The following is a 16,979-nucleotide window of genomic DNA, read 5'->3' as shown; positions in this document are numbered from 1 at the left end:
TATCCCCTCATTTGGTTGTCTGGACTTATTTTGAGCACTCAAAAGTCTTGCTGTCAGCCCCTTGTGCTGGTCTGAAGGAGTGCTCCAAACAGACTGCTTTCCAGCTGCGATCCTTCATCTTTTACTGTCTGCAAAGCTGTCATGGCATGTCCTGCAGAAACCTGCAGAAGAAATGCTGGCCCAGGTCCCACTTGGCCAGGCTGGGCTCCTGAGCATGGCACTAAAGGTCAGTGGTTCACTCCTGTGGAATCCCGGGAATCTTCTTCATTTGTTTCCTCCTTCTTTACAGTCCCCTAATCAGATAAACCGTGTGGGGAGAGGCAAGAGAGTGGGGGGAGGAGTATGTGATGTAACCTCTTATTCTGGCTAAGTTGCGCGATAACCCCACGGTGCCTGTGGCTCGCAGTGGGGTTTAAGAGGCACCTCTAGAGGACTGAAGAAGATGGCCTGAAGATTCACCACGGCTGTGGGAGACCTTGCAGGGGATGCACTCACCTCCTTTGTGGAGAGGAAGGCTGCAGCTCCTTGTCTTGCCGGCTCCACCTGCGCCACGAGTGGCTGGGGACAGCCCTGGAGAAAGGGATGCTTGGAGCCACTTGCGCTGCTGCGGTGAGTCTGCTCCTCCTCCCTGCCTTTTCCTGACGGGTTTGGGGGGAAGGAAGGGGAGTGAGCTGGACTGCGTGTGGGTTTTTTTGGGGACTTGTAACCGTGTGGAATCCCTGAGGGATTGACTCTGAGCCTGCTGATAATCGCTGACTAATCCGGGTGCTGGCAGAGTCCACCCGGATAACAAGGGCATGTGGCTCTGAGTCAGGATAGGTGTGACACCTCCCAGGGGTCTCTGGCTTTGTGTCAGAGGAACACCTGAGAAGGATTAACTGCAGGAGAGAAATTTGGGGGTGTCTGTCACTGACACAATGTAGGGCATGGGTGTCACAGTCTGTGAGGAGGGGTCAAAGGAGAAAATGTACTTTTCTCAATGCCAGCAGGAGATGAACCTGGAGGACGCTGCCCCTCTGTATTTGCTAATGGAGAGAACTGGATCAGGTAGCTCAAGCTGTTGAAACTAACTGCAGAAAAGTGTTTTCTAGGAGAACTTCTAAGTGCTTTTGAAAACATCTCCCTACTAAAGGAAAGAAGGGAAGAGGAGGATGATCATAATATGTATGAGTATTCTACTTTATATACTATATTAAAGAATCTATACAAGATAGAACAAAATTAATGTATAAACTGGGGCCTCAGAAAAACCAAATAACCAGCTCTGTTAACACCTCTGGAGCTGCAGCAGTGCTGAATGAATCCCTAGCTGCCTTCCAGCACTGGGAATATCTAATACTACCTGTGGAAAGATGCAGTTATGACACTTGGTGTTTGTCCTCACATGAATGTTGTGCCCACACTGCTGTAGGAAAAAATGCCATGTGACTGATTTCCCAGTGGTACTGGCAGTTCCCTCCTGGATCTGGCAGATCACATGCAGCTGCTCAGAGTATTTTTTAGAGGTGAAAACTCCATGCAATATCAAAATCTGGGAATTAAATAATAAATTATTAAAATTTATAAATAAATAAAATCTGGAAGTTAGATAGCTAATCATTGGGGGGGGGGGGGGGGCGGGCTTCTCTTTCTTCCCTTTTGAAAGGGGACTTTAATCCTGGTCTAAAAGTTAATTTCTGTAGAAAGCAAACTATTATCCTTTCATTAGCTGTAGTTCTTTGTCTAAAGAACCTCCTCATTCCTGACTCAGTCAAGTTAATTTCTTTCCAGAACTTGGGATGGCTTCAACTTGGCAGAAAACTCAGGAATTCTACAACTGGATTCTTGAAAGTGGAGGTAGGTAGAGATGTTGTCTAAAATGGGAATTTCTGCATCAACAGCATGATCATGAAAACCAAACCTAAAAGGAATGCAATCCTTACCCTAGCCCACATTTTCCTAAATAAGAAGATTTCCACTTTTCCTTCTCCATGATCACAAACTTCCCTTAAGTCTTGAAATATATCTCACTGACCCTCCAGTTGGATCATGAAGGGACGAGGAATTTCCCAGTGGGCAAGGAGCAATAAATGCCTGAGATTGTTGAGTCTGGAGTACTAAAGAACATGATTTTTTTAAATGCATATTCATGTGTCATGAGAAAGCTGAGTTGACTAAAGAGTTAATACTTTGGGGGGTTTAAACTCTTTGTGATGCCAGGAAAACCTGTTATCAAATGAAATATTGGCAGTAACCACTCCTCAGTGCTTGAGATTTGGCAGCTTGCAGTGAGGAGACATCAGATTTTCATTAGTTAAAGGCTCAATTTGGTTCCAAAGGGCTGTGATGTATCTCTGGATGTAAAGAAAAGTCACAAAATGCCATGAAGGTAGAACAGCAGGCTTGCAGGAGGAAGACATGAGGCATAATGCTTAGACTTTACATAATGCTCAGTAAATGTTTCATGACTTAAATTTCACAAGAAAGTGTAAATTGTGATTCAGGACTTCTGATGAGCTGCTAAATCTAGAAATGGAATGTCAAAGAGCTCCTAACACAGCTCATAACACCCATCATAAAGAACTGGATGGTTTAGAAGGGAGAGGGACTAACAGAGTTGTCCAGACTGGTACGGCATTTATAAAAAAATTAAGGGGGTTGACAGAGCAGTGATCACACAGCAAAGGAAAGCATGAATGGTATCTGGGATGTTTTTGCTGATATAATATATCCTGGATGACAGCAGGATTAGGAGGAGGTTGCATGACAGAAAATCTCTTCAGTTTCCCTTTGCTGTAGGACCAAAGAGCTGTTACAGCAGGGTAAGTGTTTTGGCATTTCCTAGTGAATTCATGCTTCTTAAGAGAGCCCACTGTATGAGCAGATATAAAAATGAAGGAGTGGAGAATTTTAGATATGCTGAGGATTGTAAGGACAGGACTGAAACACCAAGGACTGAAACACTTTTATTATAAAATTGTAAATTTACACTCCTGAGGAGCCACTGTTTCTTTGGCTGCTCCTGTGCCTCCCTGCACAGTATCTGGGATCACTCCTTTCACCCAGGGAGGGCTCCAGTTCATCCCAGGAAAGATCTGCCTTCCAGTACAGCAGTCCATACCCAAAAATTGGGCTAAAACCTTTGTGCTAAATCCTTTTGGCAGAGTCAGAGCAGAAGGACTGAGGTGCAGCTTTGCAAAGACACAAAGACACCAACTTTCTTTCTGCAGCGAGTGCACCCAAGGGAAGTATTGAAATACAATTAAATATATCCACCCCTTGCTGTGTGGAGGTGCCAGCTGTGGCTGTGTGTTTTGCTTCTCAGATCCAAGGACAGACCCGTGGCCACTGGTTTACTCCCCACTTCCAGTCACCCTGATCTTCACCTCCTACCTCTTCATGGTGGCACTGGGACCGTCCTGCATGCGGCAGCGGCAGCAGCTGGAGCTGAGGGCTCTGCTACTCACTTACAACCTGGCCATGGTGGCGTTATCCAGCTACATGTTTTATGAGGTGAGGAGGCAGGCTCCTAGGTAAGCATCTGAGAAGGGTTTGAATTCCGGAGCCTCCAGATTCCAGGGTTTGAACAGCTTTTGCTGATGGATTCTGCTGAAGGGAGTGGAAGCTGGCTTGGACATGTCCATGTTTTGCCACAAGAGGAGCAGTATTGTCCTGCTGTGCTTGATTTCCTCCCATCCCTCAATATCCCTGCCATTCATGAAATTAACATGGAATTTCATTCATGCTGAATGAATGAATTGCAGGCTGAGAATTCCCCATTAGGCACAGATTTTGTGGAGAATGTGGAATGGTCTCTCATTTCGTCTCGAGTCTGGCTGGTGATGGATCCATCTCTGAGGATAAGAACCACTGGACTAGTGGAAGATGTCCCTGCCAAAGGCAGGGGTTTGGGACTAGGTGATCTTTAAGGTCCCTTCGAACAATCTATGATTTTCCAAAGCTGGCAGTTCTCTTCAGGAGTGCCAAGCACTCTCTGTCTTCCTGCTGCTGAGAATGTTAAGAACTTATTTTTCTGCTTGTTCTTAATGCATAAGCCTTTCTACAAGCCTTTCCCCCCAAGTTTATGTAGGCCACTGAAAAGTCTTTGAGGGAACATGGCCAAATAGGTTTCAAAAACATTCTGTTGCCAACAAATACGCCCTTTTAATTTGTATTACAAGTGTTACATTAACACTAATTGCTTTTGGTTTTTTTTAAGAAATGCTGCTCCATCTGATGACAGGTGTGAAAATTGCTTTTCTGCACTTGATTGTTCAGTTCTACTGGTTATTTGGTCCAGTTTTTGGCTTTCCAGTGAACAAGCAAATGCAACCTACCAGAACAGAACAGAAAGGAGAGCAGAGTCTCTCAGAGAAACTTAGAAGCCTAGAATTCAGTATTCCTGCTGAAGTAGTTTTGAGCCCTCCAGTGATTACACAGTTACAAATCTTCCCAGGCCCAATTTGCATTTTTTGAGATTTCAACCAGGATGTGAAGTACTTTGTTTTAGGTTTTTACCATTTGTCTGTGGATTTTCTGTCAGTACTATAAGACTGAAACCTCACTACCTTAGCATTAATATGTCCATCTTTTTCGGAACAGATGGCACTGAACAGAAATCTGATTTCTATTTGCTTTTTGTCTGTTTCAGTTTCTGGTCACTTCAGTCTTGGCTAACTACAGCTACCTGTGCCAGCCAGTGGATTACAGCCGGAGTGAGCTGGGAATGAGGGTACAGTTCTGGAGAAAGCTTGCCTTAGGCCCTGCCCTCCCATGGCTAGGCAGATCCTTTTGCTCATAAATAGCAATTTGCATGGCTAAGAAGGCTTTGACTCCAGTTTGTTGTTGCCTGTAAATCTATTCCACTAAATTGTCTCCTTCAACAGTTGTCGTGCTTTGCTTTAGTTCTCTAAAATTAATCATCTCAGTCAACCCAGCCATCTAAGTTTGCTCTTTGACCACTGCAGAGAGGGTGATCTTACCAGCTGAAGTATCAATATTGCAAATCAATTATTGAAACAGATGTGATTCTCTGCATGGATTATAAGGATTCTGGGTGATCTCTTTCCAACAAGAAAACTGATTTTTATATCCTCTGCCTTGTATGACAGAAATCTCACTTAACCCTTCTTTTAGCAGGGGGGTTTAGCTAAAACTATTTCTTGGTCATCACAGGGGTTTGGGTCCCACCAGCATCAGCTTTCCAAAAATGCTGTGTGAGTTTTTTCTCTTTGAATTTGGAGTTACAATACAAGCATCGTAGTATCTTTTCAGTTTTTCAATCTTGCCATCTGGACAAAAAAAAAAAAAAAAAAAAAAAAAAAAAGGGACCCCTTAATTTCCCCTAATTTTCCCCATTGCTGCAGACCCCGGGTGGGCAGCTGGGAAGGGATACAGCGTGGTTGAAAATGTGTTGATTTGGGGAAAAGCTTTAACCGCTGTGCCTTGTGCTGCCCAGCAGATGGCAAGAGTGTGTTGGTGGTTCTTCTTCTCCAAAGTCATCGAGCTGCTGGATACGGTAAGGAGGGCTCAGCTCCTCACCGGGTCCGGGGCTGGACACAGATACTTCTTTGGCAGAAAGGGGCAGCGTGCCAGAACTGATGTCCTGGGTTGATCACATTTTGATTCGCTGCCTGTCTCCGTCCCTTGGCTGCACACACTCCCTCCCCAGCACCATTCTTGAGGCTGGGCACAGTGCTAGGGGAGAGGCTTTACCCCTGGCTGCTGCCAGGTGGGTCCCCAAAATTTTAGCTGCTGGTGCCACACAGGTTCTGCTATTGCCTGGCTGGCTGATTAACAGTGGGGCTGAAAAGGAGCTGGACAAGTCCTGGCATCTCTGCTGCCATGGATTTTCCCAGAGCTCTGCACTAAAGGTTTGTGTCCTGGGGGAATTTAAAGTCCACCTCTTTACAGCTTGTCGTCAGGTGTCCTTCTGCACTGTAAATGAACTAAGTGACTGGACAAGGCCTCTGCTTGGCCAGCAGAAGACAGCTGTGTCCTAGCCTGAAATTTCTGAGGTCTCTGGGGTGTAAGTTGACAACCCACTGAAATGTGAATGAACATGTGGATCCTTCCTAGGTCTACTGCCAGGGTGTTGGCTGATCCCCTCTCTGTTTGCATCAGCAACAAAACAGCTTTTTGCCAGTCCTGAGTGCCTGAAAAGCAGATTCACTTTTTGTTGTGTGTGTATGAATGTGCATGGGGAAATGCAGTGACCTGACATGTATTCATCCGGCAAAACCCTTCTGCTTACTAATGCAAATTCCAGGAGGGTTTGGCCATTCAACACAGTGGATTTTCTATGGGTTATTGTCCAGTAGCAGTAAATATACAAGCTGTGTCCCGAAAAGGAGCAGATCCAAGCAGCTGTGAATTGTATGGAAGCTCAGTCAGAGTCTCAGATGTGTCCTCTTTGGACTTTGGGCCCTGAATCCAGACATAAAAATATCTGGGGCTTTGTGGAAGAAATTCTGTCTTCTAGCTCCCCCTACAAGTTCTATTGTGTTTCAGCAGTTTTTGTCAACAGCAGAGGAAATGGATTTGGGAGATTCAGACTCATAATTAACTATTTTTATAACTTTTTACTGTGAAATTTTTGTCTAGACACATCAACTCAAGGTTTTCCTTTGCCTGGCTTCTTTCAGGTTTTCTTAATTCTGCGCAAGAAACAAGAGCAGGTGACTTTTCTGCATGTGTACCATCACGGCTCTATGCTCTTCAACTGGTGGTCAGGGGTCAAATATGTGCCTGGAGGACAAGGTATGCTTGTAAGAAATGCTGCCACAAGAAAACCTTGTGTTTCTCACAGCTTTTTTGGGCCATAGAGGTAGCATTAACAGTGCAGATGGGCTGAATGGCAGGTAGGAAGCTCACCTACTTCCAAAGGCGAGAAAAACACATGCATTTCAGATGATCCCATCTGCTCAGCTTTTGGGGCTGTTTAGGCTGCCCTGTTCACTGCCTCAACCAGAATAAGAGTGTGCCATCAGAGCGGGTCCAAACAGAAAAAAATAACATCCCACAGAAGGTCACTGTGTATCTCCTCCCAGAGCAGCACTCCCTCTCCACTCAGAGGCCCTGGGGCAGCAGGCCAGGCTCTGTTTCCTGCTGTAGCCGTGCCCATTTCTGGGCTGCATCCAGAATGCTGCCCCTTTTTGCACAACTGGAAGAGAAGCATCTGTGTATTAAGCATCTGGGTACCCTGGTAGGCCTTATAAAGATGCTGGGGCATTCTTTTTTTGGGAAGTCATTTTGGCTACACAGCCTTGACACCAGAATGGTGTGAAATGCTTACGTCGGACGATCAAAGTCTCTCCTCTGCCTTTGAAGCCCTTCTCTGTCTCTGAACACTTGATATGGGATGGGTATATCATGGATACACCAACCTTGGCAGTGTTCCAGGCCAGATGAGATGGGGCTTTGGGGCAACTCTAGTGGGAGATGTGCCCTGGGGGTTGGAGCTGATGGCCTTTAAGGTCCCTTCCAACCCAACCCATGCAACGACTCTGGATGCTGAAGGAAGGGAGAAGCGGATGTGCTTCCACAGTGTCCTGGTTTTGCATGGGAGGTATGAGATCCCAGATGGAATGTTCATGCACAGAGGTGGATGTGGTGTGTTTTGGAAGCATCACCATAGTGGCTGTTAGCCCTTCACGGGGTTAGCCTGGAATGGGTCGTGTGCCTTGTTCACCCTCACTTTCTCACTCCTCAGCCTTCTTTGTTGGGATGCTGAACTCCTTTGTCCACATCTTCATGTATGGCTACTATGCCCTGGCCAGTCTGGGACCGCGGATGCGCCAGCACCTGTGGTGGAAGCGTTACCTGACCATCCTGCAGCTGGTAATTAGCTCCAGGTGTTCACCCCTGCCCTCCCACGGCTCAGGCGTGATGGCCTCTGCTGTCTGTCACCTCACTGGCTCCATTTGCTTGCTGTCCATGGAAGGCAGCACGTTCCCAGGTGCCCTCATGTGCCACTCTGAGAGGTGAAGCCATGGGCGACCTGCTTCAAATGCTTTCACAAGACTATCAGAGGCCTTCAGTGACCATCTCAAACTAATTATCCACAGCTTTGTAATAGGAAGGGAAGAGAAAAATTAACAATTGGATTCCTCCTTTTTATGTTGTATATGGAGCAGTGAAAACAGAGCTTGATGTGGAGAGGTAGGGACAGTGGTTCAGGGAAACTGGATTCTCAATAAGGCAGCAGACTGGGGAGCCTTGATTCAGTTCCTTCAAAAGGAAGAGGGTCTCTAGCTACAGGCAAACAGGCAAGTTAAAGAGAAATGTGCGAATTTTACTCTTTCTCTAGAAAATCCCTTTGGATTTTCTTTCCCTCATCTCTGATGAAGTTACAAATCTGGAAAACCCCATGTTTTTTTAAAGATACAGCATAAATGCAATGGTCCAAACAAGGACAATGGTTGTAGGAGAGATTTTTCCACTCAAAGAGAGGCTTTGCAAACCAAAAGTATGCAGTTACAAGGGAAGAGGAAGAGGATATGTGTAAAACACTGGTGCAGTGAAGACTGCTCCAGAATTCTTACTTAGCCTGCATGGCAAAACAGAAAAAGAAAGCATTGCATGAAATAAAAAGGTATTTCTAATGCAAATTATAGCAAAGGAAAAAAAATATTTACTAGCTCTTTGGTACGTAGAACTCATTGCTTCAGGGTATTGAGACAGGTAACTTAGTAAAATACAAAAAAATATTAATGTTGAATGTTTAAATGAATAAAGGTAGTATCTGTATTTCCTCTCTGCAAGTCAAAATACAAATCAAAATAATTATGGGTATAACAACCTGATTACCACTGGGTAAGAGGAAACTACCACCTTCACTTTTCATATTCCAGCATCTCAGTTACTGCATTATGGCAGAGAAATGGGCCAAGGGCAGGAGAGACAGAATTGGTTAAACCTTCAGGTTTGATGGACATCTCTCCTGGTGGGAAAACACTGCTAAACTTGAAAGGAAGGTTCCCAGGGATGTCAGGAGAGGCAAGCAGGTGATCCTGTGGGTTGAGGTGGGTTGAGGACACTGCTAGGATGTTGTGATAGCTGTGATGGTCTCAATGGCCAGCTGAGGTGTATCTCATGAAGGTTCCCTAATCTCACTGCTTCTTTTTTCCACCTCTTCCAGTGCCAGTTTGTGGCCATTGCTGCTCATTCCTCCTACAACCTCTTCACAGAGTGCCCGTTCCCTGATGGCTTCAACACCGCAGTCTTCCTCTACATCCTCAGCCTCCTGGCTCTCTTCCTACGCTTCTACTATCAGACCTACGTCAGGGGAAAGCGGGAAAAGCTGACTTGAAGGAAATCAAAGAGGACAGAGAGCACAGCCTGATGAACATGAGCATTCTCTGCTGCTTGTGACATGGTTCCAGGAAGGAAATATATCTGGGGAGTGTGTGTGAGGCCCATGTCTAGCCTTCAAATATCCCAGGCTAGGGAGAAGAAAGGAATGATGTGAACTCAGGGATTAAGGAACTGAGGAGGCACACTTAATTAAGCTGAGGCCAAGCTAAGCAAAGTAGTCACAAGCATAGCAGGCTTTGGGACACTTGCAAGATAAGGTCTTTTTCCCTTCCATCTTTACCTTGGGGTCCAAGGTCTAGCAGCCAGCTACAACTCCCTGCCTCATTTCTTAGGCTGTAGAGGGTTTCTTTGCATCCACAGAACTATCTCAGCTTGTTGTTGTAGGTCAGGCAAGGTCATGTGCCTCCAGCCTGGAAATCAATGTCCAGGTAGCAGCAGCAGCCAGGAATCCACAGGATGTACACTGCATCCCACCCGTCCTGCTAAGAAAGCTCCTACTAGGCCTGGGGTGGTCCTGATGGTTTAACTTCTTACCAGTATAAGCAGCTCATTTCCCTTTGGTTGCTCTCATACCAACAGAGGATTTTAATGCATGAAGATACTTGGTATTGCTCCTTGTAGATGCCATAATTGAACTAGAAAGAATAGACTGATGTTCCCTTTTCATAACTTTTTTCTCCAATCTGTTATTATTTTTAATATTGTTATTTTTAAATTTTTCTTCTTGTCAAACATAAAGAGTTTAACAACACCACAAGCAACCACCTCCACTACCTAATTGTATAAGAATTAATATAAAATGTATAAAATCAATTCATCGGGTAGTGCAAAGCTGCATAGCTCCATTGATTTTAAGATATCACTAACTGGCTTCTTTTTTTTGCTCCTAAATCAACTACAACTACAATTTGGCACTCATATTCATCTGCAGACTGTTAAATACTGTTGAAGTTCTGATGTGATAGTACTTTGAAGATCCTAATTAAACTACAAAGTGGTAATTATTGATTGAATCCTGCTCAGCTGATTAAAACTGGTACTACAGAGTAGTAGTATTTTGTAAAACACAAAGGTGTTGAAGGAGAGGATTGGAATCAGTGACATGATGCACTGCCATTGCCAAGCCAAATCCATCTCAAATATAAAAAAGTCTAACTCCTCTGGGAATGTCCAGAGGACTAGATCTGGCCTGAACAACAAATGGATGTGCCCCAAAAGACCTGTGTGCCCTTCACCAATCTGGAGTCGAGTGGCTACAAAAAATAAATTCAACTTGTTCTTTGCTGGTCTGTGCTCGCACCCCATCCTTTCCTTCAGCCCCTCCACACACATGTGGAAGCTAAAACAATTTTCTGCCATTCCTCACCCTCCTCCCCTTCACACACAGCCACTAAGGACTTGTTCACACTGTCACAAGGTCACATCATCAGCGTCCTTCCTTTGATTTGAGCAGTCTCTCTTCTGATTGTGACTGGTGAGTATGAGAATCACTGCATCCGTGCTGGGGAAGAGGAATCCACCCCCTTGGTTTTCTTCCTGTCAACTATTTTTTCTTGCAAATAAATTAATAAATAATGACACTTTCAAATACTGGACTTCTTCTTCTGTTAGAATTTTTACTAGCAAATCCCTGGATGAGTCTTTCATTCCTCCCCTTGTTTGGAAAGACAGGAAAACGGGATCTACTGTAAATGTAACATATTCATGTGGATGGTTTCCCCTGGGGGCTCTCCCCTAAATAAAGACTCAGTTCAAGTAAAGCTGTTTCATTACTCTTGTCCGCCTAATGATTCATTTACGGCCCTCTCCTGCCGTCTCGTCCCGCAGCCATGGGAGCTGGACGAATGCCGGCTAGCCGCTCCCGGAGTGGCCCAAGGAGACCACGAATCCCGCCACTCGCAGGCTCTTCGCAAGAACCCCGGGTAGCGGTGCCGTCTGCGGCGTGGGTGGTGCAGGCGAGAGCGAGCCTACGAAGCACTGAGGCAAAGGAAGGAGAGAGCAGATACTCGTATGGGTGCCAAGGCGCTTTATTGTCCCAAGCGGGGCCAGTGACGGCGTCAGGGAAAGACCGTTGGGAAGGCACTGATAAAGGGGATGTATGTGACAGGAGGAGACGCGAGGGAACCAATAAACAAAGCCCAGGGGAGGAGCAAGGGACACAACTGAACCAATAAATATTGCACAGGGGAGGGAAAAGGCTCAGGAGACAAAGATCTTAAGGGATAACTGACATAAAAATTTCTCGAAATAAAGGGGCTGTGGTTACAATGATGGACAGGGAAACTGAGCAGCATCAGGAGGGAGGAGATAAACTTCTAAGGACATAAGGGGAAGGACTAGGGGATCGGTCACCTTAACAGACAGGTCACTGGCGGTAAAACAAGGGACAAACAACTCAGGGACAAACCATTGTGAGGGAGGAACATGGGGGAAACCGAGGGTCAAACCATAATCTCGACTTATAAAAAATAACCAACTTTACAAGAAAACCTGTATAAAACATAAAATGCTACACTCTCCTGCTTAAACTCTCAGTACCTTTGGCCCCCTAGTTTTGTGGTAGAGCATTTCCTGCAGCTGGCTAAATTATCTGTGCTCACAAAGCAATCTAATGCTCTTTTTCCTATACACGAGTAGATTTCAACTTCAGTTTCCCCCTCACTTTAATGTTTTCAGAATGTAGTAACTAAGTTCACTCATAATTTTATACCAGACTAAGCATCACATATTTTGATTTTCCTTGATTCATGACTGCTTAAAAATTAGAAATAAGCACGAAATCTGAATGAGGTTACTCCTTGCTTTTCCAGTCTTAAAATACATGAATTTGTAAACATGCCATTTATCTGTTTTTAATGCAGCCTATGCAGGTTAATTTGTGTTTATGTACGACAAAGCAATGGTTTCTGGAGTGTCACTGGCCACATAGGTGGTAACAAAACATGAAAGTACAAATTTGTCACCTGACAGCTTGAAGTGACTGATCACCCAATTCAGACACCGCTGTCACCACTTGTTCTAGACATGAAACCTTTGATTTATTCCTGTCCCTCTTCCTCACAGCCTGAGTGAATGGCCTGATCTTGAATGAGTAAGAGCTTTTTGTTGGTGTGACTTTGATGGCACAGGATGAAAATGAAGTATTTTCAGTTGAATGATAAGGAGGAATTGATTTTGCCCAGAAACACCATGCTTTCCATACAGAAACAGATCCTGGCATGGAGCACAGCTGTTACAGAAGCATTGATGCAAGCAAAATTAACTTGTGAGGATATTTGCACTGGCAGTGAAGAAAAAACTGCAGTGGTATAGCTGAGAGGCTCTGCAGGTTACTCCTTCAGATTGCCCTTGTTTGTCTTCATTCTCCTGTTTTAAAATCGGGTTGTCCTAATTGGAACTGTCCACCTGAGCAATCCTGTTGTAACAAAAAAACTGAAAGCACAGCTATGTGCTCCGGAAATTTAACAGAGAGGAAAGGCGCCAAATGGGATTTCCCCTCTAAAATCAAGTCCCTGGAATTCAATATTACACCACAGAAAAGCAATGGAAGTCAAAAGGGGTGGGAAATTATAAATTACAAGCTTGGATGGCTCATGCTGTATGGTAGAGTCCAAAGCTTTGAGGATGGGTTGAAAATACCCTGTCACAGCTGGATTTGTGGAAAACCTCTGAGCCAAATGCTGGTTCTACCTATTCGAGTGACAAAGGCTGGAGCTCCTCTGGGATGAGGCTGGCACATCTGTGTGGAAAGCAGCACGCTCAGCTCCACAGCCATGTTTGCTGGGTGCAGGAGCATTATTCAATCCTACAAATAGATGACTTTTGAGGGCACGGTGGTGTGTAAGTCTTCCTCTTACAAACTGTGGGTCATTAAATGTTCGTCAAGCAGTTTCCATGAACAAGATGTAAAGCATAGTGCAAGTAGGCTGCTGAAATGAATAAGCTTGATATCTGGTAGTGCTCAGCATCTTTCCTGCTGTTCCAGGCAATGTAAATTATGGATGTTCTGATCAAATTACTTTTGAATTAAGCAGACCATTTACTCAGTGCTTACTTTCTCTCTGAAGATAAATGAGAGAGATTCTCATTTTAATCAAAACAAAATACAGAAAAGAAAATCAATTACTATTTAATGTTTTTTCCATCCCTGTGTGATGGAAAGTTTCCAGAGGAACTTGGGCTTAAAATTGCAAAGCAATATAAAATGCAGGGACATGGCTGAGTTTTAGCTATTGGATTTTTTTATATACTATTAGAAAACATGGCTAAGTTGTTTTTTTTTTTTTAAGGCAAAATAACTACTCTAAACAATTAAACAAGAAAAATCAGAATACAGTAGATTGCTTCATCCAAAAAATAAAAATCTGTTGATACAGATGTAAACCACCTAGAAGCCAAACATTTAGAAAGATCAGCCAGCCCTATATATAGAACAGTGTGAATGTGCTGAATTCATTAATAAATAGCTTCATGGATTAGGGCTTGATAGATGGAGATCTCCATCCAGATGTTTATTGTGATTTGTCAATGGCCTGGTACTTAATCCTCCTGGACAGGAAACAGGAGTCTTTTCTCTAGGATATCCCCTCGGAACTGTGGCAGTGCCTCCCTCTGGCCTGAATGCTCTCAGCACTGGATGAGGCTGCCAAGGAATTAACCAAGTGGCAGAGGCACGGATTTGCCTTTAACCTTTTTGGTTTCCTCTCAGCTTCAGATGATTTCCTAACCATCTACCACAACCTCGCCGTTTTTTAGTCAACTTATGGAAAAGGAAAAAAGGGAGTCACCCATGTCACCCTGGGGTCCCTGTACCCACAAAATGTGCTGAGGGAGGCACATGGATTCCCATCAGCACTGAGGAGGAGGAGGGCTGTGGGCAGCCTTAAGAGCTTGTTGTGCCCCTCTTCACTGCTCAGCATCGTGTTTTCATTTTTGTTATGCTGCCACTCCCTGTCAGTGACAGGGATGGCCCAAGAGGTAGTATTTGTGAGTAACTGATGTCTCCAAGGTGTCCTCGGTCAGGGTACCAGAGTTTAGTGTGTGTGTGAGTGAGTTTGGGTGTGGGTAGGTGAATGCAGCCCCTGCAGACAGTCCCCATGGCTCATTTCTCATCCCACCTCTCTGTGGGATGGGTCCTTCATCTTGCTGTGGGACGCTGAAGGACAGCTCCCAGCAGCCACACCTGCTATGGAATGGCACACTGGGTGCTGCAGGGAATGCTAGGTTTTGTTGTGGATGTGCAGGATTGTAAAGGACTGATTTCCTGTGTTCAACTTCTGGCTAAATCACAAGTACAAATGTGGACAAATAAATTCTTTTCAGGGACTGCCTGGTTAAAACATTAGTAGTACATCTCAGCCCTATTCTTCCCTAGTCTGCCTGTCATCCTTTCTCTCTAGTACCTTGGCTTTCTGCTGCACTTCAAGAGTTTGTCTTTACACTGAGCTGAAAAAATGAGGGCTATTAAATAAAAATTGTCCTTTAAAATTCCCTGCTTGGAGTAGATATTCCTTCCCCTTTAACATCATCCTCCCACTTTCTCTTGTCCCTTTTCTCTGTTCTTCTTTTGTACCCACACATACAGACACTGTAATAGATTCTCAGACCTTTTAAAGTTGCAAAGAAAGTAGCTACAAGTCACTCAAATGCTGTACAAGTAGCTGCATTTTTCTGATCTATCAATTAATAATGTACATTTTCTTCATAGGGTTTTCTGCAAGGCTTTAGTCCAAGTGAATTTGAGCAAGTCTTCATTTTTCTTTGCACTTTAGCATAATCCTATCTGCCTTCAAATTCAGGATGTGGACACTGCAACTTGATACTTAGAAAAGCTAGAAACTTGAACTAGAACTTAAATTTGGTATGGTCCCTTCCAGGCATTCCCTGCTATTAATAAAGGAATGGCAGAATGGATACAAACATCTGAGAGGCAGCAAGTTACCGCTCTTCTGTACACTTTATTCTGCTCTGAGTGGTGCCCGCCATCACAGATGTCTGAGGATGTTTTCTCCTGTTAATAAATGGTTATTCCTGAGGCAATGTTTGGAGGGAGAATGCCTTGCTGACAGAGCTGGAAAACCAGAATAGTTTTCGAGTGTGCAAGCCCTGCTCTGCTTGTAATCCCTGATATGCACTGGTAGCAGATCAGCCAATCCTTATTGGGGTGCACAGCTGTGTCTGTGATGTGTCTGTGTTTATCATGGGTTTTGCTAGTTCCAGAGGGTGTTATCCTATATTTTGAAGGTTTAATATGTTATCCCATTAAATAACTGTAAATCAGAGGGTCGTTATTTTGAAAGAAGAATTTATCTTCTACATAATTTTGCTTCTAGAAATTACTGGTGTGAGTAAAGCTGTCGTTTATTCACTAGCACACTGGCAAAACAGGTTGGCGATTCTGTGCTCAGTTCTCGGAGATAAAATGCAAGCCACCACTTACAGAAACCATTTAATGCAATTTTGGCACTGCTTTTAATATCTTTGGGCAGATTTGATACACAGAGATAATGTTTTAAATTAGGGGGAAGCCACTAGTCACAGTGAATCTAAGTGAAGTGTTTGATGGAGCTATGAGTGGCAACATAAGGATTTAAGAAAAAATGTCACTGTGATGCCAACTGGAAGGCAAAATGGTCACAAACAATTTTGTTAGAAAACCAGAAATTCCACAAGAGTATATATACCTATAGGTTCTAGTCATACAGTATTTATATATATATTTAGTGTATTTCCCTGCAGACCTTAAGTAGAATAGATGAGTTCATGGCTTGAATGTAGCAAGTAGGATCTCAGCACCGACTGTATTACTGAACTGTAATTGTATCATTGTGTAAAGCTGCTCGCTTCTCTTTAATAAAATGCGCATCTACTGAAATGTTTTAGCCTTGGATGTGGGTTTATGAATGCATCAATGGGAAAAGTGTTTGCAAGTGTTAACATGAAAACAGCCCGGCAGAAATGTCGTTTGCTGGCTTGGGAAGCACCTTTTGGAACCGCACTAATTTAGCGAGAAACTCGAGGGAACAGAAACGGGGAGAGCAAACGCAAAGCAATCCCTTCCATTGTTCTTATTTCGTTGGGGAATGGGGAGGGGGGGACACACGCCGAGAGGAGCCCGGAATCCCCGGAGCTTTCAGTTTTGATTTTCATTAGAGGCGAGAGGGGGTGTGCAGCCAGAAGCGCTCGCGGCGAGCAAATCCACGCCCGGGGGCCGCTCCGTAATCACCCGGCGCGGCGGGGGCGCGGGATGCGGAGCGGAGAGCGCTGTGCCCCGCGCCCCCGGCCCGGAGGGCAGCTCCAGCCCCCTGCCCGGGCGCACGTACTGCCGGCGCCCGGCCTCCCGCACCTCCGGAGCGGTGCCCCCGCCGTGCATCCCCCGCCGGGCACCTGTGGGCATCCCCACGGCCGGGCCCCGCTGGACGCGCAGCCCCTCGGCGGGGCGGGGCGGGGCGCGGGGGCCGCGGCATCCCAGCTCCCCGGGGGATGCTGCCGCTGCCTGCGCGGGAGCGCGGAGCAGAAGGGATCCTCTTTGACGTCAAGCGACCATAATATAATGATCGCTCGTTCATATCCGGGTCCCCGGGCGGCTCCCCCGGGCCGCGCTCGGCCGCGCTCGGCGGCGCAGTGAGGGGAGGCGGGTAAGGCAGGGCAGGGCAGGGCAAGGCAGGGCAGCGCGGCCGCCCGGA

General features: G+C 45.3%; 1 protein-coding gene across 1 annotated transcript; it reads left to right on the top strand.

The window, feature by feature from the left end:
• The first annotated feature begins 570 nt into the window (after nucleotides 1-570).
• Nucleotides 571-9,540, top strand: LOC132073835 (elongation of very long chain fatty acids protein 4-like). The gene is made up of 9 exons (XM_059473094.1): nucleotides 571-609; nucleotides 1,092-1,164; nucleotides 1,771-1,836; nucleotides 3,305-3,492; nucleotides 4,631-4,711; nucleotides 5,441-5,497; nucleotides 6,624-6,738; nucleotides 7,691-7,818; nucleotides 9,119-9,540. The coding sequence occupies exons 3-9, from the start codon at nucleotides 1,779-1,781 to the stop codon at nucleotides 9,287-9,289; spliced, it is 798 nt and encodes a 265-aa protein (XP_059329077.1). The 5' UTR covers nucleotides 571-609; nucleotides 1,092-1,164; nucleotides 1,771-1,778; the 3' UTR covers nucleotides 9,290-9,540.
• The last annotated feature ends 7,439 nt before the right edge of the window (nucleotides 9,541-16,979 follow it).

Source organism: Ammospiza nelsoni, chromosome 5 (genome assembly GCF_027579445.1).
Source record: "Ammospiza nelsoni isolate bAmmNel1 chromosome 5, bAmmNel1.pri, whole genome shotgun sequence".
Lineage (NCBI taxonomy): Eukaryota > Metazoa > Chordata > Aves > Passeriformes > Passerellidae > Ammospiza > Ammospiza nelsoni.
Note: the sequence above shows the minus strand (reverse complement) of the source record. Positions and strands in the feature narration are given on the sequence as shown.

Bases quoted from the DNA above. Each gene is read 5' to 3' on its own strand.
- LOC132073835 (XM_059473094.1), top strand. From the start codon at position 1,779: ATGGCTTCAACTTGGCAGAAAACTCAGGAATTCTACAACTGGATTCTT. The intron at 1,837-3,304 runs GTAGGTAGAGAT...TTTGCTTCTCAG, and splicing joins CTGGATTCTTGAAAGTGGAG to ATCCAAGGACAGACCCGTGG. The intron at 7,819-9,118 runs GTAATTAGCTCC...CACCTCTTCCAG, and splicing joins ACCTGACCATCCTGCAGCTG to TGCCAGTTTGTGGCCATTGC.